Here is a 26035-nt window from a genome sequence, read left to right on the forward strand (position 1 = left end):
TTATAGTTAATTTACTGTATGTGATTGGTTTATTCAGTTTGCAGATTACATGTCTACTGTGCATCACTTGACCTTGCTTGAGCAAGGGAAGTTGGACAAGATGACCTCCAGAAATCCTTTCTAACTTCAGCTGCTTGGTGATTCCTGACATCATCTGTTTTGTTCAGCCGTTATTCTGGCTGTGTTATTACTGCCATAACATATGACATACTTGGCATCTAAGTGCTACAGATCTCAGCCCCCCTTATAAGCAGCTATCACCTGTAGATAGTCCAGCTACTCCTGCCACTTACCTTAATTTCTCAAACTGCCTTCTATAACCTTCATACACTACCTTTGTACACAAAGTGGTAGCACAAGTGTAGCACATACAGCCCAGCTGCTATCACATGGAATCAGCCCAGGCTGTGCTAAGTTTTAGTTTTAGTGTTTGTAGACTCACACTGACCTCGTCAGAAGGTTGCTACCTTGAACCTGCTCCTTACTGCTCTGATTTGCAGTAGAATTTTTCTCTAACCACTACTTTGCACTGACTCACAGATTCAATGAAATTGTGACTGTTGTGTCTGATGTAATACACACTTCTACTGAAATGTTGGTGGCTGTTCTAAAAGATGAATTACCCTGCCAGAAGGTCAGAATTGAATGGCTTTAGTGCTGCAGTTTGTACTGAAGTTGTGTGAGCAGAGATACCTTTTACCATTCCCTCTGGTGCTCAGACCTAAGGCATTTCTTGAAGCTGGTCTACCAGTTTGCCAGGGTTTGATCAGCCCTCCTTAAATTTAGCATTGTAGTAAACACAGTATAAAAAGATGTCAGGAATTCTGCTGGAGCAGGAAGTAAGGCCATCAGAACCCATACTGCATCTTGTAGGCCTGTCTGTAGGATGTTGTGCTTTGCCCTATCCCATTGCCTGTATATGTCCTTTTACCTAAGTCAGTCAGTCACAGTTACTATGGGAAATGGGCAGAATATAATGTTACCATACTGCTGAAATCTTTTGAGCTCCCAGAGCTTATTATAAATGCTTAGGATATGCAGTTATAATTTTTTATTTCTACTTTTCACAAGTTGTAGAGCACCAAACGTTGTTTTTAATTTCTGAATGAATGGCATCTGACTACAGTAGACAATGTAAGTAAGAATTCAAAAATGCAAAGCAAAATTAATATGTTGTCAGGTTAGGCTTACACTGCTGGATGCTTTAGCTCTTGGTAATGCTTTTTTGGTCCTCTGGTGAAGTGATAAGGCTGGCTAATGCAATCAGTACTAGTGCTCATTATCCCTAGAGAAGGCTGCCTGTGTCTACACTGTGTCCTAGCACTTGGACCTTTAGATCCTATGAGGTATAAAATCAAGGCTTCTCTAGCTATGAGTGTACAATTGCCATATTTTTTTTTTAATCAGTGTTTGAAATATTTTTAGCATTGTGCTACAGCTGACCAGAGTGGTGTTTTTGTAACATGAATTGTGTGTTGTGTGTCCTTCAGTTGGCACAAGGGAGCGCTGGAGGGAGCAGTGCCTGCTTGGACAGCATCAAAGCACAGTTTAAAACTAGGGAGCCAGACCCAAGGGTGTAAGTCATGCTGGATAGAAGAAATCTTCTGCAGGCTGAATACATGAAAGTTACAGCTGCCTTAGGAGGTCTCAGATGCATGTGCTTGGAGGCTTTGGAGAGTACCCAGGGAATGTGTTGCATTCATCATCTGTTCTTACGTCTTTCCTTAGGCTCCTGCTTTGGGCCACGGGCAGTGGACTGTATAGTGGGCTAAATTGACTTTCAGAGTGCTCCAGCAGAGTCTTTCTTACGTTACTGCCTTCTGGAAAATGTTTCTGGAATGAAGTGTTCTCTGAGTTGCTCCTGGACTTGTCTTGATGAGATTTAACTGAAACTGTTCAAAAGAGTAGGCAGGGAGTGAGATGACAGTTAAGCAGGGTCTGGTGCTCAAGTTCTCTTCCTGTTTCCCAGTTCTTTCTGATTGTAAAGGTACCCTCTAGGAGTACCCACATACAAGAAATAAACACTACTGCTGTGTAAGCAGAGGAAGAACAGTGATCCTTCTGTGTTGGAGGACAGTGATCAGTGAAGTGCCCTTTTTAAGCTAATCATGTCAAATAGATTTCTTAACCTGTATTTCATAGCATTGTAAAGATGCACTGTATTGCCTTACTGAATTAAGAAGCCTTTTGAAATGATGTTTACTGGTGTAGTGTGTCAATTTAGTCTTTACGAAGCATGTTGAAAACATTTGCTATCTGAAGACTGAATTTTGGCTAAATGATTTTGCCAACAAGAATGGATGTTCTGTCTTTGACTTGCTAATATTTTTAAATTCAGTTCTGACCACAGACCAACCTGGAAAAATAAAATCTATTTAAAAGAATATAGTATTACTGTGTTCTACGTGAAATGTTTAAGAGCATTTCACTTTTGAGAATTACTGGAACTCTTTTAGTTGATTCCAATGGATGCTGGAGTGCTTCAGAGATAAGGCTTTTTAAGGTGATTCGGATTTTTTCTTTCCTTGCATCTACTTGTGAAGTGCTTCAGTAGTTGTTTGTGAGTAGAGATAGGCTTAGTATCTGTCTAGCCTCTCTTCATTCTTTCTTAGCCCAACTATGTAGTGCTGGAACTTTTTTCTCCATGGGTAGATGGTGAGTATCACATCATTTTCATTTCAGAGAATGAATTCCTCATAACTTTTGGCAAGGGAAAAAAGAAAATGCTATTCCTCCTGCCTTAAAGCTTTCTTTTCCTTTGCACTTTTCCATTTCCTGCTTCACAGTGTATTTCACAATCTACATGCCCACACAGACTTTGTGTCTGTTTGGATGCTATCAGCATATTTGATAAGGTATTGTCTGTGAGATATTTTTTTAAATGCCCAAAAGACTCCAAAGCAGACCAAAGTTTACAACCTGTGTGATATTATAATATAGTTTAGTAAAAGAGAAAGTAACATCAAGGTGTCTTTGTATTTTGACTTCTAGGAATGTCAGATTTGGACACACAAGGTCTTTAACTGGTTCTGTTATTCAAGCCACACAATGAGTTCAGTTTTCAGGGCTTCTTAATGCTCATTTCAGTGGTGTGTATTTTTTAGATTAAAGTTATGTATTTGACATTTGGTTCATACAGTTTACAAAAAAATTAGACTCTCAAGCCTACAAGTGTTTCTTCAGATGTGATGTAGAAGCAGCAAATTTCTGAATGAACTCCAGCTGAGAACAATTTTTTTTTGTCATCTGTTTGTGTGATACACCCATGTAATGACTTTTGCATGCCTCCATTTCACCCTAGCTCTCTTTCTGTAACTTACCTAAGAGTCATCAGATGAGGTTAAAAGCTGTGTTCGGAGATTGTCTGGTGTACATTCTACTTTCATATTGCCAACTGTTAAAGCAACTGAACACTGAATAACAATACTGTGTTATTTTCTGAATCACTATAGAGACTGGTGCTTCAGAACATACTTGAAGCACATAATTTGTATTGATTGCTGCCTGGGAAGCAAAGAGTAGTTTGGGGCCTTCCCATATATGTTTTTATATTTTTGTGTTTTTATTTTGAATAGGCTTAGTACACTGTTTTGCATAGAGCTCTACTGTTTCAGAGAGATGACAGTAGTAAAAGCAGAACTTTTTAGCAAAACATTGTAATTATGTCACATGCAGGAATCTTTCAATTATGACTATGTTAACCTTGTTCAAATTGTTTATAACCAATAGATTTCATGGGCAAGTTAAGTCATCTGCATGTACCAATTTCTAGTTGTGCACATATCCAAAAAATTGTCATAGCTGTGTTTAGTAAGAATGATGTTTTTCTAGATATCAGTTATTGTGTCTGGTTAGTTTTACATGCTGTCTATTTTATCATACACAGTGGTTTTAGTGAAGAAGTCCTGTATCATACCTCAGGCACTGCCCCAACTGCACCAGCAAGTCCTTTGCTGATTAATGCTGGAGTTACTTGGTTATCCCTACAGTGGACAAAACCCTCAGGAACACCGTCAGATGAAGGAATTTCATATATACTGGAGATGGAAGATGAGAACTCAGTAAGTTTAAAATATTTACTTGCAGTTTAAGAAAGAGATTATAGTGTGTGTTTGATACATCATTGTATTTAAGTGCAACAGTGATTATTTTTGCTAGAATATTCTACAGGGAACTGTGTTTTCTGAAATGAAACTAATGAATTGTCATTACAGCAACCACATCACTTAACTTTCTCCTTTCCACTGCAACAGTCATCAGTATTAAATCCTGATCCTGCAGACTTCTAGGCTACTTTTAGCTTTGTAATTTTGCTTGTGAAAGTTCAGCTCTGTACGAATGGGTCAAAGTAATTGCATGATGAAGTGCAGTCCCTTTAGATGTTATTTCAGCATAAGCACCTTTGTTCTACCACTGGAAAATGTTAGGTATAATTTCTCTTGACACTCTGCACTTTTCTTTATTTTTCTTTTCTCCTCTTCAGAATTGGAGAACGATTAATTCATTTCCTCCCTCACCCCACCCTTATTTTTATACTTGGCTTCCATGTACAGCACATACGCGTGGTAGAAATAAAATACCTTGTGTTTACACAGTGATGTTGCACTGAATTACCTTGTCAGAGAAACATAAAACAATTACACTCTAAGATGCAGTAATTTATTTATATGAACGATGTTATAGAATCTGGTCGACAGGTATCATGTTTCAAGTAATCCCCTTTGATTCTGCAGGGATATGGTTTCAAGCCAAAATACGATGGTGACGATCTTACCTACACAGTGAAGAATTTGAGGCGTAGTACAAAGTACAAGTTTAGGGTAAGATTTTTAACATACCTGGGTTTTGGATGGCTTCCACTGGCTGTTTGGGTCTTTTTTGGAACTTGAGGTTTGACTCATTGACTTAAGGGAAACCAAATTTGAAGGGAAACCAGTCTCTCTCCTAAAACTATCATCTCATTGCTTTATTGGTCATCTCTGTAGAAGTTTATGAACCTCTGAAAGGGCATAGCACCATTGCAGGCATCTTGAAATGTGTAATTCTTGCTCATTACTCCATGCTTGTAACAGGTGCGGGGCTTTTTGTTTGTTTTTTTGGCTTCTCTGTTACACAGGTACTATTACTCAGTTCTTTGGTAGATAGTAAACATCTCAACTCTTAGGGTAAGGAGCAAGTTTGATTTCTTTTTTTTTTTAAATGTATCAGTGCTATGCAGTGATTGAACTCAAGGGAGTAAATCACTCATATTACTGTGATGCTGAGTCCATTCTTATGTTTTGAAGGTCCTAACTTGCAAGCTGAGGAGTCACACTTGAACAGTTGCATGGCTTTTATGTATGAAGCAGAATCAGAATGGTCTCCAGTCTGTTAGGGAAAAAAAATGTCCATAGTTGTTTTCTTGCATACACCTAAAAGACTATTTCATAAGCAAGAAGTGGAGCTGCTTAAGAACAGCATCTTTTAGCAATATGAGAGGGAGCAGTCCAGCACTTGCTGTGTTTGTTTTGAGTCTAATAACTTTAAGTACTCCTTTTGAAATTACAGCAAGTATTTTACAGCTCTGAATATTGTTACTTCATAGAATCATAGAATGGCCTGGGTTGAAAAGGACCACAAAGATCATCTCATTTCAACCCTCCTGCTATGTTCAGGATTGCCAAGCACTAGGCAAGGCTGCCCAGAGCCACATCCAGCCTGGCCTTGAATGCCTTCAAACTTTTTCAGAAGTGGAAAAGATTACAGTAGGCATTCATCTTATGGTACTTATCCATAACTTAATCCTTATGTGATTTAAATTTTACAGTATATTTTTAAGATGGTGCCACTGTTCAGTTTATACATGTATTTAAACTGAAAAGCAGCTAAGCAGTTTGGAACTGGCTCTTGCAGTACTTGATTATAGTGTTCCTTTGAAAGTAACCCTCTATGTTAATCCTATACGTTTTTACTAAGTACGTGGTTAACTTGAGCATCCCAAGTTTATCATTAAAATAAAGAACCAATGTTTATACTACGGTTTTCGTAACAGAACTGTTAGCAGAAGTCTGTTCACTTTCATGGGGCATAAAGGAGAAACAAATTCTGCGCTAATCAGGTCTTTAATTTTTATTATACAGGAGAAAGACTTAATTAGTAGTAATATTCCTTAAGGCTTTTGAAAGAAACTTTGTAACCATTGGAAACCTTATTATGATACGTAAATACCAACTGTCTTTGTAACTTCATTTGTAAGGCAGAAAAACAAACAGATGATTGTTAATCTTGTAAACTCTATGAGGAGGATGTCTAAGAAGCAGGTTAGTTCACATTTCCTCTTCTCAGGCTGTAGTGACATCATTCCTATCATTTGGATTCTATTTAATTCTTAAGTAAATATAAAAGCAGAAAATATATATATATTTAGGTTGCTTAGATTTTTGCTAGGAACAAATTGGAATACAAGATAAATTAACTGCACAAGAAAGTAAAGAATAGCAGCAGTTTGCTTTCTTAGAATCACAGACTAGCCCAGGTTCTGTTGACAGGAAACTTCAGTATTTCCAGCAAGGGAGATTTTTCTTCTTTGCTGCGCAACCTGCACTCCTGGTGATCAATTTCTCTTTTTATATCCAGACAGAATTTCCCCTGACACATTTGTGCCCATGCTCTTTTGTCCTGTCATCACATATCTTTGCCAAAAGAGTGTTTTCGTATTTTCTTTAATTGCTTCTTGTGTTTTGGAAGGCAGTGATTAGATGCCCCTCACTGAAACTTACATTTACTAGGCAGAGTAAACTCAGGCTCCTCAGTTTTTCCTCCTATATCATATTCTCCAGTTCTATAGTCATCATGCTGGCTCTTTTCTGCACTCTCCAATTTCTCAGTGTCTCTTGAACTGGGAGTACCAAAACTGGGAATAGTGTTCTAGGTTTGGCCTAAATGATGCTGGACAGAGTGGCAAAATCACATCCCTTGCTCTGCTAGTGAAAGGCTTGCTGAGGCAGGCCGTGAAACAATCTACCTTCACTGCTGCCAGGGTGCATTGCTGCCTTGCTCTGAACAGGATCCCATGGTCCTGCAGAACTGTAATGAAAAAAGGAGTAGCTCTTAGACCTGACTAATTTCCGAGTCTCTTAGTTTTTTAAAAAAAAACAAGCTTTCAAATCCTTCACTTGAATTAAAGCAGTTTGTGCTGTATTGAGCACTTACAGGTTCCATTAACACCACCGAGAGCTGCATGTCTTAACTACCTTTTATAGTCAGGCTGGTTTAATGCCCTGAGTAGAAACCTAACTTTATACACCAGCATTTGAAATTTGGAGGATATGGCAGGTTTTTGATTTTTTTTTTGTTTGGTTTGTTTGTTCCAGCTTCACCATTACTAGTTTTGATGTTTTGGGGTTTTTTGTGGGTTTTTTTTTAAGGATTCTTTTTCTTTCTAGCAGTTCACAGGCATTGTTAATTTCAGCATAGTGGTTGACTAACTGCAGGACTAATAAAAAACCATGAAATTAAGGTACATAATAGATTCATTCCTCCTGATGGCATATTGTCTAGCTGTCTACACATACATATAAGTTAATTTGTTCTTACCATTAACATTGAAGAGCATACTGGTATATTTCTTCTGTGGTTATAATAATTTTTGTACATTTACAGGTCATTGCCTATAATTCAGAAGGGAAAAGCAGTCCAAGTGAGACAGTAGACTATACTACTTGCCCAGACAAACCTGGAGCACCTTCAAAACCCTCAGTGAAGGGAAAAATCCACGCACAAAGTTTTAAAATAATCTGGGGTAAGAATGTTATCCAGCTCTGTTTACAGTTTGTCCTCTTTATTTTATGAATGTTCATACACAGAAGGCCAGGTTTCACTTCAGTAAGTTTTCAGTCAACTGTAAAGAACTTCAGTCAACTAAGAGAAAAATACAGGTGGAAAATACCTGTGGTAGCAGAGTAATAGTGTGATTACTGGGAAGAGTAATGGATCAGCGTACTAAGAAGTTAGTGTTGCTCTGGTTTAATAAGTAGATGCTATGAAATTGCCAGGTTTTTTACTCAAAAAAAAAGGCCCATGCTTAACCTCTCTCTTTAAAATGCTTGAATTTTTATTTTATTTTTTTTTTCATAGGGATCTTGAGAAACTTTTCCCTAGGGTTAGTTTTTTTCACCCTTATGCAATAAAATAGAAGGTGAAGCAGTGCTGTGATATTGTACTGTAGCAGAAAACCAAGTGGTCAAAAGTTTTAGCCATTGTCACAAGCAGTTTCATTTCTTACCTTGTATAACATTTGAAGTTATTAGAAATAGAAATATCTAATTTGTAAAAGTAAAATTGTATCGTAAAATTGTAAAATTTGTATTAGAAATATCAAATTTGTAAAAAGAAAACTGCCTAAAAATATCTACTTATATAAAGAATTTTTAAGGGTTCTGTAGTACTCTTCTATTTTTTTTCATGAGTGATAATTAATATGAATGCTTCATTTTTCATTTGGAGTAAATTAACTGCTATTTTTCAACCAAAGAAGTGTTATGTGCCATATAATAAATCTTATTCTATTTATCAAGTATCATGTGATATGTAATGCTTGCCTCAGAGCCAACATCCTTTCATCCCTCATATACATAATGTAATGTTACAGCAGCAGTGCCCTTCTGTATTGAAATATTAAACTGCCTCTATATTTGTCAAAAATGTTGCTTTCCCACAGTATTTTAATTTTACTGTTCCCTAAGTCAGCTCTGAGAAAGAGTAGTAGGATTATGCCAAAGATAATTCTGTAGTTTCCTATGTTTTCCTTGAATATTGTCCTAAGGAGGACAGTGAACTTGATTCCTATTGCTATATTAAAAGTTCAAGTGCTCAGTACAGAACTCCTGACTTCTGATCTCTCTCAGAATATTTAGGTTTTTTGCATGTTTTCCTTCAAACATTTTGATATATTCTTACTTGTAAATATGAATCTTTTTTCCAATCTGCAGTCCATATTACAGTGCCATTAGGATCAATGACCCTGAAACCGTAATCAGGCAGCCTTCCACAGGACTTCAACCTAAATGAAATGTTTGCTGTGGCATCTCCCAGCTGCCTGATTCCCTTGTCACACATCATCTGTAGATGATAGTGGGGTTATGATTTGGCAGCTTAGGATAGTGGAGGAGTTGAATGAATTGCAGCTGTCTGAACTAGGATGCAGGATGTTATGGCCAACTGGGTAAAAAAAGCATTCATTTCCTGTTGGGTGACCATTTTTCCTTTTTAAAATTTTCCCCAAGAGCTACAAAACAATTTGAGTTAACCTGCTTAGTCGGAATATTGCTTTTTTCACAGATCCGCCGAAAGACAACGGAGGAGCAGCAATAAATACATACGTTGTGGAAATCTCTGAAGGCTCTAATGGTAAGAACTAGGAGTATGTGTTGGCATTCAGCTGTGATCTTTTTTGTATGCACACCTTTAGTTGTAAATTGTGAAAAGGGTAAAATATGTAATGTGATAGCAGATATTATTGCAAGAGTCTGTAATTTTAAAAACGAGGATGTTGATACTTGTACACAGGAAGCTTTCTTTCTCTGGATTAGAAAGAAAATGTAGTAAAACTGTGTCAAAAGTGCTGCTCTGTTTAACCTATCACATAAGCGTGTTCTGTTTTGGAAATCAAATGATGTATTTCAGATGTTTAAAGGGCAAGAAAGGGCCACTTAGCTTTGCTGGATGCGTGATTGAATCACCAGCGTTCCATTCACTGCTGCTAAATGGGAACAGTGATGTAGCTGGAAAAAGTTGTTTCGAATCATAATTGCAGAATTGTTTGAGTTTGAAGAGACCCTTAAGAGCCATCTGGACCAGCTTTCCCACAGTCAATCAACAGCAACACGTACAGCACAATCAGGTGCTCAGAGCCCCGTTCAGCCTGGCCTTGGGTGGGCATCCACCTCCTCTCTGGGCATCCTGTGCCAATGCTTCACTACCCTTATTGTAACTTTTTTTCATAGAATCATGGAATCACCAAGGTTGGAAAAGTCTTCCAAGATCATCCAGTCCAACCACCCAGCTATCACCAACATTTCCCACTAAACCATGTCCCTCAGTACAACGTCTAAACGTTCCTTGAACACCTCCAGGGACAGTGACTTCACCACCTCCCTGGGCAGCCCTGACCACTCCTTCAGAGAAGAAGTTTTTCTTCCTATTTGCTTTTATGTTCTGTCATGCACGTTTCTTAATTGGGCATAAAAGTATACCCAACTAAATTATTTGAAAATCTAAACCTTTTAAGTAGCCTTATTGTATTCAGCAAGACAGCAACACTTCCTTATTGTGTTGCATGTCCACATTTAGTCACTTCTGGAATAGTTTGCCTAAGCCTTTCATGCAGATGCAGTGAGCCGTGCTTTACATTTCATTCGTAGCCTTCTGTGATGGGTTGAATTGTTGTAGATTTAATTTAAAGATCTCAGGTTACCAGAGTAATGTTTCAGAGAGTGACAGGAAGAATGCCGAAGAGGTTCTCATTAAAGAATCTGGCTGAAGAGAAAGAATGCAAAGTGTTCCAGATGATGCTGAGCCATTCAGAAACACAGAAACAAGCTTTATCAATTTTAAGCTCTAGTGACAATATGCAAAGTGGATATACATGATGTAATTAAAAGATCTTTTCCATGGAAAGTGTTGCTTTTCTATTTTTCCTGTTTATATGGTTATGATGTTTAGATGTGGTTGCTGACCCAGTAATAATTACCTTTTTTAAAATAAATGCTCTCTTACTTAATGTAAATACCAAATAAGGAAGATGTTTGACTTTGCAGATCTATACAAGTTTGTATAGGAAACTGAAACAATTAGACCTTTTTCCAGGACATGCAAAGCAAGCCTTTAATATTATTTTTTTCATAAACACAAAGCAGACATTCATTTGGTGAGTCTAGGATACTGAAGTGTGGTAAATTACACCTTGGTTCATTGCACACTTATTCTTTACCTTTCAGGAAACAAGTGGGACACAATATACAGTGGAGCTGCAAGGGAGCATTTGTGTGATCGATTAAATCCTGGTTGTTCTTATCGCTTACGTGTGTATTGCATTGGGGAAGGAGGGCAGAGCATGGTAATATTAGCTAATGTGTTTTTTAATACAAATCTTTGAGAAAACATGATCCAGCAGTTAATAAATACTGTCAGAGGAATAATTGTACAGAAGTGCCTAACAAAATCACTATCAGAATCTCAAAGAAATCCCAGTATTGGTGCAGAGTGGTTCAAGTTTCTGCCTACTTCTTTAAGAAATACATACAGATATTCTCTTCTGATGGTGTATTTTGCTTTAAGTGATTTTACTTGTTTACAGAAAAAATACTATGTCTTTCCCTGTGCAACATGTTACTAAATTGAAAATGACTTTCCTAAGTCCTAACCCAAGACATCAGACTAAATTTAGTGCTTTCTGCGTGATCAGTGTAGTACTCCAAGCAGCTGAGTTTGGCTATAGGAAATTCAGCCATACAGAAGTCTCATGCAAAGACAGTCCTTCCCACAGCCACCTTGTCTTAAGAATAAATTGAGATTTCTTCAGTGCTGATGCAGCTGTGTTTTGTTCTTGCCATAGCTTGCATGCTTTTTGTACAGGGGAAGGAGGAAGGCAGAGTATTTTCCGGTCACCTACCCGCAAGGTACCTATGTCCATGAAGATTTTCAATCTGCCAACCTCCTTCCTTCTTACAATAAATATATTTTAGAATAAATACCCAGGAACCTCTGAGATGGAGGTAGCTTTCAGGAAGCTGCAGTACTTCTTGGAAGTGTCAGAAATTGACAGAAAAACAGTAAACAAAGATGTAATGAAAACTTTTCTGTGAAACGTTCTACTTTTTATCTAGCATCTGTTGCTCAGTGAAATAGTACATTCCAAAGAAACTGAAAAGCAGCAGATTTTTCTAATGCACTCCTACTGGAACATATGTAAAGAGCAGCTGTGAAATAAGACTGTAAGTTGCATCTCTGTTGTAAACTAAAAGGCTTATCACCTTCAGTCCAGAAATAGGCATATTTGTTCTGTATCACACTGAAGCTAATAACCCCTCACCACAGCTGACTCATTCCTTTCTGCATCCATAATAGACAATGCCATCTGTTGCATGTTGCTATGTACTTTTTGGCACACTTCAAATACTTACACAGTAAGTATTACTAAGTAATGAGAAAGTCGAAATCTCAATTTCTTAATCAGTTCTGTTTGACATTTCTGCCTACTTGGCTTTCTAAGAGGCTCTTGCACAGAAAAAAGTGTGCAGCTCTTGGAGTGAGGTTTTAGAAACTGTTAAACTGCAGTTTAATGGAGAAGAGAATGGCTTAACATATCAATTTATAGTTCAGGGTTCTATACTAGCTTTGTAAAGATACCTCTTCATTATTATTATTTTAGCCCCTTGTATAACAGTAACTCAAAGGCAAAAGTTAACTTTGTATATTGTGTAATCACTGTAGCAGGTTTTAAATAAGTATTACAATACATACATACTAGGTCACCTAAGTATTTTCATGTATTTGAGGATATGGTTCAAGAAATGGAAGAACTCAAGTATGTACTTGTAACATAACTGATAGTGCTTGTTTTGGTGCAGGTGTCTTCATTAATCTTTCCCCTTTCTAGGCATCTGATTCTTTACTGGTGCAGACACCAGCAGTGGTTCCTGGTCCATGCCAGCCTCCACGGCTACAGGGTAGACCAAGAGCAAGAGAAATTCAGCTGCGCTGGGGTAATTCTATTACAACCGTTCCTGAGGGTAAGGGATCAAAATATGTTGCGTGTTAAAATTAAGTAAGGTTTGCTTTCTTATTTTCAGGACCACCTCAGGTAGATGGCGGCTCACCCATTACCTGTTATGGTCTGGAAATGTTTCAGACAGAAACTGATGAACACAGAGAGGTTTACCAAGGCTCTGATGTTGAATGCACGGTAGTCAGCCTTCTTCCAGGGAGGATGTACAACTTCAGACTGCGAGCAGCTAACAAGGCTGGGGTAAGGAGGCAATCTGAAATGAAATTAATTCAGGAGAGTACAGTTGCTATTAAGCATCTTCTCTTTTGTAGGAATCATTTTTAAAGTGGCTTCAAAATGAGGATGAGAGCTTATTGCTGTGTGGGAACAGTTAAACATCAGTTTAGAACGAAGGGATTTTTAAAGGAAAGGAAAACAGCTAAATTATGTCTTATACCTTAATCATAGCATTGGGAAAAGGTTAGGAAATGCTAAATGCTTCATCAAAGCATGTTGCAACTTGAATTTTCTTATGTAAAGCAAGATAGTAAACTGTTTTCTGTATTCAGCTCTGTAAGCTGATTGTCCTTTATTACTGTATGTTGCTGTTCTAGAACATGTTAATAAGCATATTCTGGTTTTTTTGATATTTAGTTTAATTTCTGAGTCATGTTTTATCAGATGCAAGGCTATTTTTTTTTTGTTGAGTTATTAAATGTGTTTAAATCAATTGTTGCTGTAGTACAAGCATTATTTGCTTACGTATCCAAAGTCCTTATTTAAAGACAGAGGCAGGGCAGCTTGCATTTGTTTGATAGTGTTTGCTTCATAAAAGCTATCATCACCAGTTGATGCCGTTTGTGGAAAGGTCTGCAGCTTAAAGCTTTAATGCACTGACCTAAATTTTAAATCCCCTAAAGAGCAGTTTATAGATGGAGCATTTTTGGAATCCTTTTTCTTTCTTTTAGTTAAATACAAATAGGCAGTTACAAATTGTGTTCTGTTACGGTGTAGCAAACACGCAACTTCAAAAGAGAGGAAAGTTCTTTCAAATCCTTCTGCTTGAGAGTTTGAAGTGCTGAATTTATTTGCTATAGAGACAAGTCTTGCAGCTATTTTGGAGAATAGTCAGATGCCAAAATAAATCCTCAATCCACAGTCCACAGAGATTTACTTTGCAAGTGAACAGTACAAACTTTCAGGCTGCTCTTACACAGTTGTGCTGTGACAAACTGTTTAGAAAGCAGTAATTTTTCTATTTATCAGTTAGTTATATCAATCCCCTTTTTAATAGTTTGGACCTTATTCGGAAAAATGTGAAATTACTACAGCACCTGGACCACCAGATCAGTGCAAGCCCCCCCAAGTGACGTGCAGATCTGCCACATGTGCCCAGGTGTCCTGGGAGGTAAGAATGCAATGCTATACATGTCTTAATGTGAATGTCTTCTGCATTTTTAAGTTCAACTTTAAAAGCTTTAGACTGTGTTTTAATCCTAATTTTAAACGTACTTACTTGGGTATGCAGTGCTTGGTAGGTAAAAACTTAGAAGTAATCCATCTTACCATGATACGACAGTTGTGAGTTAGAAACCCACAGATACCTGAGGTCTTACTTTCTTCTTTTATTTAAGTTTTGCCACAACTACTGTGCTTGATTTGAGTTATGCAAGCTCTTATTAATTCTTTTTTTTGTAATGTAATTGTTTCCTCAAAGCAGATACATCCATGGATTGTTGTACATTTGTTGTTTTCATAAGCTGATTTAATTTTACATAATTGCATCAGTAGTAACATAGCAAAAGCCTCTCAGACTTCCTAGAAAACCATAGTATTTAGATGTCTGATTTAAAAAAAATGCAATAGATAAAAAACTAAGGCTGATAAAAAGGATTCTCTCTGAGAATACTGTTTAAACAGAGCTCTTCAATGGCTTGAGGTGGAGTCAATCATGTGGGTTACAGAACTGTACAGAAGAAGATTAAACTTGTTTTACCTGAAATGCATTGTTCATGCTTCCTGCTGGGTGTGTTACAGGGGGGGCCTCCTTAATCACCCATGAGATGAAGAAATCTAAAGAAATCTCTTAAAAATCTCTCAGATAGAAATAGTTTGGCCAATCTTAGATGTCTGCTTTATAGAATCCCAGAATAATTAATGTAGGACTGGACTCTCTCCTCAAAAACACAGCTAACTTCACATTTAGATCAGGTTTCTCAGAGCCTTGTCCAGCCACGTTTTACATATCTTCAAGTTTGAAGGTTCTGCAGTCTTACAAAACTATTTCTGGGCAAACTGTCATGCTGCAGATTTTTTTCCTTTATGTCCAGTCAAAATATCCTTTACTACAAGGTATGACATTTGCCTATTGTCCTGCTACTGAGTATCTTCAAGAAGAATTTGGCAGTGTCTTTTTTGTACCCTCCCAGTAAGTAGCTTAAGGCAACAGTTTCCCCTTAACCAACTCCTCTTGGTATCAAATAATCATTTTAGTGCCCTCCCTTTTGATGGCCATCTGCCAGGCTTTTTCCAGTATGTCAGTGTCTGTCCTGTACTGGGGAGCCCACAACTGGACAGAGTACTGGAGATGGAGCCCCCACAGGTACCAAGCAGAAGGGAATCATTCCTCTCAGCTTTCTTGCTACTCTTCTGCTAGTTCAGCTAGTACGTAGTAAGCCTTCATCAGGCACACACTGCTGACTCATGTTCAGCTTGCATAGCAGGACTCCAGGTTCTTTTTTGGTAAGCTTGCTCCTCAGCCCCAGTGCAGTTCTATCCTAGCTCCAGGACTTTGAATTCACCTTTGCCTTAGTTGAACTTAATGAGGTCTGTATCAGATCCTGCTTGCTGAAATCCTCTGGCAGCTGAACCCTTCAGCATATCAAATAGTTAAAAGGGGGTCTATCAATCACATCAAATGTTACCCTTTGAAATTCTGTTTATATCGAGTCACTTATCTTCACATGAATAATGCTGAAAGTAGGGAATGTTCCTCTTTTAAAAGAAGGGGAAAGCAGAAGACATGTCTTGGAACAGTTGGCTTGATATGATTGCTTTCTTGGAATATTTAGTCCAAAACAGCAGCATCATTCTCCTTCAGTTCTCCTGATGATCTAAGATTTTTTTTTTTATTTGTGGTAAAGTGTTTTTGGCCTTTTTTTTTTCTTAATTAATTTGTTGACTACTGATACCTTTCTGTAATGTCATATCTTAGTTGAGACTGTGATTGGAACTGCATTTCAGATGACTATTTCTGAGGTAGTATTAAAACTCCCCGAAAATAGGAAGGCTAAGTTCGCAGTAGGCAGTGAGGAAAAACAGGCAACTGGAGGAGGCATTTCAGTCTAGGTCTGTGGTGGTGTATAGCTGTCTATCCCAGATGCTTTGCAACATCGTCTTGGAAAAAGACAGTGCGCAATTTTCAGCTTCCCACTCTGTTATAGCCTGGTTTCCATTCAGGAGAGCCATGATGTGCTTCAGAGGAGGAGTCCTTTGTTCTGCAAGATGAATTCACAAGCAGCAGCACACGTTTGCATATTGTTCTCCCCGCACTATAGACCCAGTCTGCAAAAATTTTTGTAGCTTCCATAACCCTCTCAAGAAGACCATCTCTTGCCATTGACTTTTCTGGTTCCTAAGTTAAATTGTACAGGCTAATCATCTCTGTATTTAAGCAACTAAATCACAATTACTTTGTACAAAGTGGTCTGCAATAATAAATAGTGTTTTTAAAGTATGGATGACTCAAGGCCAGTAATGCAATCAGATTTATTTGTACTGTATTAAAATAAAAACAAGGAAAAAAAAGGAGAAGGGTAACATTCATGTGGAGCTTAGAGCTCTCTGCCTCACTGTTGCCTACGATCTTGTTGCTTTACAGGAACAAATCAAAAAAAAGCTAAGAGATGTAGTAAGTTTGGAGTCTGATTATTTATTTATTCATTTTCAGTCAGTGACTTTAACTTCTAACTACTTGTATCCATTTTAAAGGTTCCAGTGAGTAATGGAGCTGATGTCACGGAATACAGACTGGAATGGGGTGGTATGGAAGGATGCATGCAGATCTCTTATTGTGGGCCTGGCCTCAACTGTGAAATGAAAGGACTTTTGCCTGCCACTATATACTATTGCAGGGTTCAGGTAAAAATGTAAAACTTTTGCTAGTGGAATCTGGAAACAGGAATTGTCTCTGCCATAAAAACGTGGTCTGCTTTGCATTTGCAGGCAGTGAACGTTGCGGGTGCAGGCCCTTTCAGTGAAGTAGTGGCATGTATGACTCCAGCCTCTGTGCCTGCAGTTGTGACTTGTCTTCGGGGACTAAGTGAAGATGAAGTGGAAAGTCCACACTATTATCCTTCCACATGCCTTGCTTTAAGTTGGGAAAAACCTTGTGACCATGGGTCTGAGATCATTGGTTACAGCATAGACTTTGGAGATAAGCAGCCAATAACTGTTGGGAAGGTTCTGAGCTATTTTATAGATGGCTTACAGCCAGATACAACCTACAGGTACGCTATGCAAAGCTACTCAAAAGTCTAACGTATATTCCGCAGCAGCGAGTTCTTTGTTTCCATTTATTTTTTTGTTCTCTACCTTTACGCTCAGAGAGGTATTAGTAGATAACCCCGGAGTAAAAGGAAGCTCTGTAATTATGATCTTCATAAATAGATGAGCTATGTTGGTTTTATTTTGTTTCTAGAACAATTTATTTTAATTTGTTTATTGTGGTAGATCTGATGCATCTCTTAATGCATCAGTTTAATTGAATTCAGATTACAGGTCCAGATTCATAACCATTTTTGGACAGCTTGCTTTATAGAGAGATAGCTTCTAATCTGTTTGTCAAGCTTAAGTGCATTCAAGGAAGGACCATATTCAGTCTTTGACTGGATTGTCTGATCTAATAACAGCTCATCACATCTTGCAATGTCATTTCTGCAGAAATACCATGTATTTGGGTGGCAGTCAGCATTAAGAACATTGGTTTGGAAATCTATCAGTCAATTTAAAATTTAATTGAAGAATTTCAGTTACCAAAATTGTCCCTTATGTTTGACATAAGAGTTACTAAAAAAACAGAAATGTAGAGATCCTAAAGGCACTCTACATTCTTGTTACAAACACACATCTTCTATGTTCAAACCTAAAGGAGAATATCAGTCTCACTGAAGTCAAAATTTAAGCTCACACTGGTTTCAGTATAGTTCTGTAACCTTAAAGATTTGGCTTTCTTTCTTTTTAATGCTTATGCAAGACTAAAATCTTTTCGCTTGCCTCATAATTATTTAGTAATAATGTTGGCAAACAAAGAGCTGTTGCTCTCCATATCAACGAACTGAAAACAGAGAAGCTTCTATTGTAGAGACACTTCTGCACTTCTACCCACAAAAGTGCTTTTACAGAATACATCCTAGACTGTCATCTCTGTCCAAATAAAAAACTGCATGTAGTTCTTAGTTCTGTGCTATAATAAATTAACATAATGTTAAATGTTACTGTAGGGAAGGAGAGATACTTATTCATAAACTTGCACACACATTTCTGTTCCAGTGTTTTGAAATTGTGTGGTTGATTGTTTTAGAATGGAATGACTGTGATTACTTTTTTCCAGTTACCTAGATACTATTTCAGACGTGAACCTTAGTCTTTGAAAAATGAGATTAGACAAACATTGCTATCTATGGCTACCTGTGAGATCTGTAGATTGGCATCAGTTGTTTTTTTTTTTCTCTTTTCTGTTTTTTTTCTTTTTGGAAACAAATTTCTTGGCCAACATTTTTTTCTGTTGAGTTCCCTGAAAAATAAAAATTATCCCTGAATGTCGAGTTCTACAAAGCCCTCTGCCATGTGACCTTCAACTTCTCATTGACCCCTTTCCCATTTCAAGCAGACCCAAAATGTCTGCAGGCACCTGGAGATACATCAGCAGTGAAGACAGCATTTTGCAAGAGAAGGAGCTGGACACTATCCCTTTATTTTCACATGAACCAGCTCTGTTCAGGAAAGTGCTTAAAACTTTCTTGTAGTCATTCTCAAAGTCAGCTGATGAAATAGCCAAAGCTATGGATTTGTATATTTTGGGGGTGTTTCTTTGGTGTTTTTTCATCCTCTCATCTCTCCAGGGTGAGAAATACAAATTCTATAGTACTTGGCCATCAAAAATTTTGCTACAAAGCCTTGCAGGGTCAGAAAGATGAACCATTCTTGAGTAGCTTTTGTGTCTTTGCCCTAATGTTTATGATGCAAATACACGAATGCATTTAATTTTGAATCAGCTTAACTCCCTTAAAATTTGGCAAGGAGAGTGACACTCCTGCATTTTCATGAGAGTTTATAAGAGCACAATATTGAAAAAATTCTTCACCATAGAAAGTACTGCCTGTAAGGTACCATTATTCTCTCTTGATCACAACTGGTGGATATAACCAGCTCTTTTTTTAAATCTAATTTCAAGTTAATTTATACTTTCTTTTCAAATACTAGAATCCGAATTCAAGCCCTTAACAGCCTTGGAGCAGGACCTTTCAGCCACACCATAAAACTGAAAACAAAGCCTCTCCCCCCGGATCCTCCTCGCCTGGAGTGTGTTGCATACAGTTCTCAGACTCTCAAGCTGAAGTGGGGAGAGGGAACTGCAAAAGCGTTAACTGACTCCATTCTGTACCACCTTCAAATGGAGGATAAGAATGGAAGGTTAGTTTTGGCATTGCCTTAATCTGTCTGCTCTTTCATCGTGGTTTGGTGCTTGGAGATAGTATCAAAGGGCAAAATTCCTTTTGCTTGGCTTAATTTGCAAGGGCAGTTGGAGGTCTTCTCATATGGCAAGGCAGAAGCTCTGTAGTGTTTAGTGCTGCAAAGCGCAAGATGAAAAACTTCATAGCTTTTTTATTTACAGTTCAATAGTAAGAGTCTACTGAAATGCTTTGTACTGGCATACTCCTCTCTTTTCTCACTTTTTTTTTTAGTATTTTATTAAAGTATTTAGTCTAATTAGTCCTGTAAATGTTATCTAATTGATATTGAAAGGGATAGATTCTCCATTCTCTGCTGTCTTTATGTGCAATTACTTCCAGTAGAAAATAAGAGTATCATACAGTACAAATTATTATTCTAAGAGATATCTTTTCTCATCAGCATGAAGTCTGAACATAAGCTGAGATGGTACAGTGAAGACCTCTGCCTAAGCAGTCATGCAGATAGTCCTGCTGCACTGTGTACCATGTGTGAATCCCTGAGTAGCTTTATGTCACAAAAGAGATCTGCTAGGTGAAATTGCTGTGCTGTAAAAAGGAAGAGAAATGAGACTCTCAACTGAAAAAGTGTTTACTGCTATTACCCAAGTCTAGATCTTGTACAGGTACAGTTTATGTTAAAAAAAGAAAAAGGAGAGAAAGAAAGAAAAGAAAGTAGAGAATAACCCCAGCATAAAATCAATCTCTGCTGTGTTCTGGGAATGCCAAAACTGAAAATAGAATTTGAGCTGCTGAGATCAGTCTTTGTCAGAATTACAACATGAAGGGAAGCGGTCTGTCTACAGGAGCTATCAAAATGGTACATGGTATGCACACAAATGAAATTCAGGCCTCCACTCACATTTGAGCATCATCATTTACCTACATCTAACAGTGATGTACAAGAGCTGTTGGATCTGTGATCCCTTCTTAAGTGTAGTAAGGGAGAGCTGCAAAGGTGCAAACAGCTAAAAACTGCTCAGCCTAATTTTCAAATTTAAGTGACTTTTCAAAAAAGGAAAGTATGCATTGTTGGGAGGGAGAGAACTACTGTCCTTTCCCATTTCAAGTGCAGAATGGTGTCTGAAAATGCTTAGGTTCATTTTTGTCAAGAGGAAGTCTATGGTATTCTGTGTTTGAAAGAGATTTTGTTTCACAGTCACAAGAAACAAAAGCCTACTCTTGAAAATGAGTTCATTGTTTAATAGTTAAGTATTTCTGGTTTTTCATTAGATTGTGGGAAATTATAGGAATAAATTACAAGACAGTACTCCGGCTCTCTATTTACTCTCAGCCCCCCTTTCCATTTTCAGGTTTGTATCCTTATACAGAGGACCATGTCATACATACAAAGTACAAAGACTCAGTGAGTCAACATCATACAAATTTTGTATTCAGGCGTGTAATGAAGCTGGTGAAGGTCCCCTTTCTCAAGAATATATTTTCACTACTCCCAAATCTGTTCCAGCTGCCTTGAAAGGTAAAGATGCTGCTACCTGTTTGTTTGTTTGTTTGAGGCATTGAGTGTTGTGGTGAGCATGGGAAGTGTTGAAAGATGGCAAGTTGATTGTGGTAGTATTTATGTTACTTTTGGAGTATGTAGAGTGCTAAGCCGTTTTCAAAATGCAGGTAGGGATAGTAAAGTAATGCTCTTTTAAGGTAATTGCCTAAAGCCTAAAACATTTGCTCCCAAACCAAGATAGTTTATGCATTCTTTGACACAAGAATGCTTGTACGTAAAATCCTTGCTTACCAGGAGAGAGAGTGGCCAGGCTGCTTAAGTAATTTGATGTGAAAGTTCTTTCTAGTATGTATAGTAGAATAATTACTGGATTCTGATAATTCTAATAGTAGAATATCTTTAGGCATAGCACCTAATTTTCTTGAATAAGTTTTAGTATATTCTGTCAGAGGATACCTTAGCTAGCAAGAGACCAAAGCATCGCTAGTCTGTTCCAGGAAGTGTTGGAAGAGTACATTTTAATCTGAATCTCTTCTTTTTCTAAGTCAAAAATCACACGTAAAGTACAGATCTTTACAAATTATGAGAATGTAATGTTAAGTGACAGAAAGCAGAGTTAAGCTGTTGCTTTGTGATTTGTTTCCTTCAGCACCAAGGATAGAGAGAATAAACGATCACACCTGTGAAATCACATGGGAGGTTCTGCAGCCCATGAAGGGCGATCCGGTTATTTACTGCCTTCAGGTCATGGTGGGAAAAGACTCTGAATTCAAACAGGTACGATGCATTTGAGTTATTATATGTGTCTTCAATTCCTGCTTTTGATTAAGTTGTTTAAAATTATTGTGCTAGTCACCATGCTTTCTGTTACTAAATAGCAGAAGGTAGCATTTCCTAAAACTATTGTCATAGACAAAAGTGATACAAGTAATATGGTAATAAGCTGCAGCCTCTCTGCTTTTACACTGAGGTTTACTAAACACAGCTTCACACCTCAAGTGGTGACAGAATTGTCTGCTAATGGGAAGAGATGGCAAAAAGAAAACAGAAAAATGGTACAGAATTGAGACACACAAAAAAAGTTATCTTTGCACTAAGCTGTTTGAAAACAGTCAGCAATGTTTTGAAAGGTCTGATGTTGTAAGTTATGCCTCTTCAAAGAGAACCATGAACCCCTAATTATGCAGTATAAACATCCAGGTGAAGGAAAACTTGGTTTTTATATAACTCAATAGAATGGCCTGGGTTAAAAAGGACCACAATGATCATCTAGTTTCATCCAACCTCCCTGCTATGTGCAGGGTCACCAACCACTAGACCGAGTTGCCCAGAGCCATTTGTGCATTTCTCACTCCATGAATCCAGATACTCTTGAGAATGGTGCTATATAAATGCCTAAATGGATAAATCAACAAGATTCTTATTTTCTCTGTGCTCTTACAGGAAGGAATATGGGGACTGCGTATTCCTCAGTAGTCTCTCTTTGTTTTTAGAATGAAGTATATTTTCATAGAATCATAGAATGAACCATAGAACTCTTATCCTTGGATCATTTCAGTAGTAGGGCATGCTGTATCTTCCAGAGCGTGCCTGATAACTGACATGGAATTAGGCTTCTAAACTCTCTTTCACACTATTAAGCAAGCAGGCTTCCTGCCAGAAAGAAAACACAATTAGTTCTGGTATAAATATATACACAAATATATTATGATTTTATTATAGGCCAGTATTAAATACGTGTTGCTTGTGCTTCAGTAAGTTATAGATGTTTAATATTTTCATTTATCATAACTTTTGGAGAAGAGGAGGCTAAAGGGAGACCTCATTGTTCTGTACATCTACCTGAAAGAAGATTGCAGAGAGGAGGGTACCAGTCTTTTTTCTCAGGTGACAGGCGATAAGACATGAGGAAGTGGCCTCAAGTTGCACCAGAGGAGTTTTAGATAGAATATCAGGAAGAATTTCTTCTCAGAAAGGGTAGTCAGGCATTGGAACTGGCTGTCCAGGGAACTGGTGCAATCCTTGGCCCTGGAGTTGTTTAAGAGATGTGGAAATGTGACACTAAGGGACACAGTTCAGTGATGAGACTCAGTAGGTTAGGCTGATGATTTTGAAGGTCTTTTCCAACCTAGATGATGGTGATTCTAGTGCAGTGCTATGTTTGTTGTGTCCATTTGTTATTTTTTTCGGTACACTCTGAACTGTAATCCAAGGTATTTATTATCTTGCCATGTAAACACTCTTTATAGAATCAAAGAAAGCTTAGAGTTGGAAGGGAACTTTAAAGGTCATGTAGTCCAGCTCCCCTTCAATCAACAGGGTCTCCACATCTAAATCAGGTTGCCCAGGGCCTGATCCAGCCTCTTCTTGAAAGTCCAGGGACAGGGCATCAATAGTATCATAGAGTCTTTAGAGTTGGAAGGGACCTCTAAATGTCAAATTTATGGTAACTTTAAAATTGTAAATGCAATATTAAATATGTAAGTAGGGCATAATCTGTGTACTTGCTTCTAGAGATGGATTCAAATAATGCTTTAATAAGCGATGTGCATTGCCATATAAACTGGACAAGAAAATAAAGGTTACAGTTGAAGGTATATGGTTCCTTTCACCTTTCCAGAGGAGATTAGCACAGTAAATTGCAATAAAATGAGTAGATTGGTTTTCAGAAATTAATACTGGAGCAGTCAAGAGGTAAACACGGTGGAAACAGCCTTCAAGGTAATTAAATGTGATGGCAAGAATTTTCTTTGACATGGACAGAAAACAAACTGCCTCATGGAGAGACGTAAACTCTCTGGTGTTTACTACCACTTCCCTGCAGAAATTTCCCAACTGAGTTCCTCGTGTCATTGCTCCCCATGTTTCAGACAAAATGAGTTAATAATCTACTATTTAAGGTGTATACATCAGATTCTTAAAAGGGTTATGTAATAATCATTTAAGTACCCCAGCAAACAATCTGAGGTAGGAAACATAGAATTACAGAATGATTTGTGTTGGAGGGGAATCTTAAAGATTATCTAGTTCCAACCTCCTGCCAGGGGAAGGTAGCTTGTGGCAAAGCACGAGGGACAAGAAGCTGAGAACCTATGTCAGCTGGCATAGCTGTAGCTAGAGTAAAACAGTCATAGATTACCCTGAGTTGGCAGTGACCCATGAGGATTATAGAGTCCAACTCCCGACTCCACAAAGGGCAACCTAAGAATTAAGCTGTGTATCACAGTGCTTCTTCAACACCTGCAGGCTTGGGGTCAGGACCACTTCCCTGCAAAGCCTGTTCCAGTGTCAGAGTACACTTTCAGTGTAGAACTTTTTTCTTAGTATCCCATCTGAAATCTCCCTAACACAGCTTTAAGCCATTCCCTCACGTCCTCTCGCCAGTCACCACAGAGAAGAGGTCAGCACCTCCGTCTTGTGAGGAACTTCTAGACAGCAGTTGAACAAACCAGTCATCCTCAGCCACTTTGCATAAGTCATGCTATGCCATCTTGGCCTTTCAACATCTTTACTGCCTTTCTTTGAACACATTCTAATATGTTGATGTCGTTATATTGTGGAGCCCAAAACTTTACACAGTACTCGAGGTAGGACTGTACCAATGCTGGTTATAGTGAGACAGTAATTCCTTTCAGCCAGTTAGCTCTGCTGTTCTTAATGCATCCCAGGATATGGCCCTGCCTTTTTTGCCACCAGGGCACATTGGTGAGCTCAATGAGAGTCAACATGAATCAAAATTCCCAGAATCCTCTCTGTAGGGCTGCTCTCCAGCCACTTGTCCCTTCACCTCCCAGAATAATCTCCATAATTTTACCAGGCACCAAAGTGAGACTGACAGACCTGTAATTACTAGAATCCTCTTTCCCTTCTTGAAAACTGGAATAACATTTGCAAGCTTCCAGTAAAATGGGGTCTTTCCAGATTTCCAAGACCACTGAAATAAATACCCAAAGAAGTAACAGTAACATTGTCCAACTCTTCGAGTACTCTAGAATGAATCATAGAATCATAGAATGGCCTGGGTTGAAAAGGACCACAATGACCATCTAGTTTCAACCCCCCTGCTATGTGGAGGGTCACCCACCACCAGACCAGGCTGCCCAGAGCCACATCCAGTCTGGCCTTGAATGCCTCCAGGGATGGGGCATCCACAACCTCCTTGGGCAACCTGTTCCAGTGCGTCACCACCCTCAGAGTGAAAAACTTCCTCTTGATATCTAACCTAAACCTCCCCTGTCTCAGTTTAAAACCATTCCCCCTTGTCTTATCATTATCCACCCTCAAAAACAGTCCCATCTCATCAGGCTCCTAGACTTCATTCAGTCACAGCAGCCAATCCCACTCAAGTTCAACATCAGCCAGGAGCTTGTCACTCCTCAAATTGTGTTTCTCCAAACCAAAGCTCCAGAGGTCCAGGGCTCATCATTCACATTAGAGAGAGGCAAAGATAGCATTAAATGTCTCTGCTAGACCTCTGTCCCTGTTTGTGAGGTGACTAACGTCATCAGGTAGCAGTCAAACATTTTCTTTAGTCCTCCTTTTACTGTTAACATAATTAAGAAAGCCTATTCTTTTTCTCCATCACAATACTGGCCAGCTTCTGCTCAGAGTAGGGTGTGTTTATGTGGCCTCATTGCTCGCTACCGAATATACAATATAAATCAGTGGAATTTTGAGAAGCTGCACTTTCGATGACCTGCTCTGTCTCTGCACACAAACAATTTTGAGATGAAGAAAAACTTTTTCCAAGAGTTTCCAGACCATAGATTCCAGTAACACTCAGCTGCCTGGCTGTCAGAGCGCTGAGTTCATTGGTAGCCACAGGCACAACAATAACTTCACACAGCAAAATCGGAACAGATTTCCTGCATCTTTCATTGAATGGTTGGAAGTTTGCACTTGTAAAATACTGTCTAACAATAAAATAGCTGTAGGCAAAACAACTGATGTGATATTTCTATATCCTTCTACCAATTAAAGAAATCCAGATACTGGAAAGAAAAAAGATGAAAGATTTTGAGCAGAAAAATCAAATTCTACCAAGCTATGCGAATATCAGCTTAGTTCTTATTGATACATCTACAAATAGAAATTGGG

The 26035-nt window shown here is 38.2% G+C and overlaps 1 protein-coding gene and 1 long non-coding RNA gene across 5 annotated transcripts in view; both read left to right on the top strand.

Annotated features, from left to right (window-relative positions):
• Positions 1-26035, top strand: part of FNDC3A (fibronectin type III domain containing 3A) — a 115446-nt gene that overhangs the window by 85311 nt on the left and 4100 nt on the right. For all 4 annotated transcript variants that reach the window (XM_085215867.1, XM_085215866.1, XM_085215868.1 and 1 more), the window contains 13 exons: positions 3887-4061; positions 4734-4820; positions 7642-7780; positions 9319-9387; positions 10977-11095; positions 12638-12743; positions 12831-13006; positions 14040-14153; positions 16736-16885; positions 16970-17253; positions 19229-19438; positions 20790-20956; positions 21588-21715. In XM_085215867.1, the coding sequence (XP_085071993.1) occupies positions 3887-4061; positions 4734-4820; positions 7642-7780; positions 9319-9387; positions 10977-11095; positions 12638-12743; positions 12831-13006; positions 14040-14153; positions 16736-16885; positions 16970-17253; positions 19229-19438; positions 20790-20956; positions 21588-21715 (1924 nt within the window). The remainder of the gene's footprint in view (positions 1-3886; positions 4062-4733; positions 4821-7641; positions 7781-9318; positions 9388-10976; positions 11096-12637; positions 12744-12830; positions 13007-14039; positions 14154-16735; positions 16886-16969; positions 17254-19228; positions 19439-20789; positions 20957-21587; positions 21716-26035) is intronic.
• LOC146545767 (uncharacterized) lies at positions 9394-10656 on the top strand. The gene is made up of 2 exons (XR_014881002.1): positions 9394-9880; positions 9984-10656. It is a non-coding gene; the product is annotated as an uncharacterized LOC146545767 (long non-coding RNA).

Source organism: Meleagris gallopavo, chromosome 1, assembly GCF_905368555.1.
Source record: "Meleagris gallopavo chromosome 1, MGAL_WU_HG_1.1, whole genome shotgun sequence".
Taxonomy (NCBI): domain Eukaryota; kingdom Metazoa; phylum Chordata; class Aves; order Galliformes; family Phasianidae; genus Meleagris; species Meleagris gallopavo.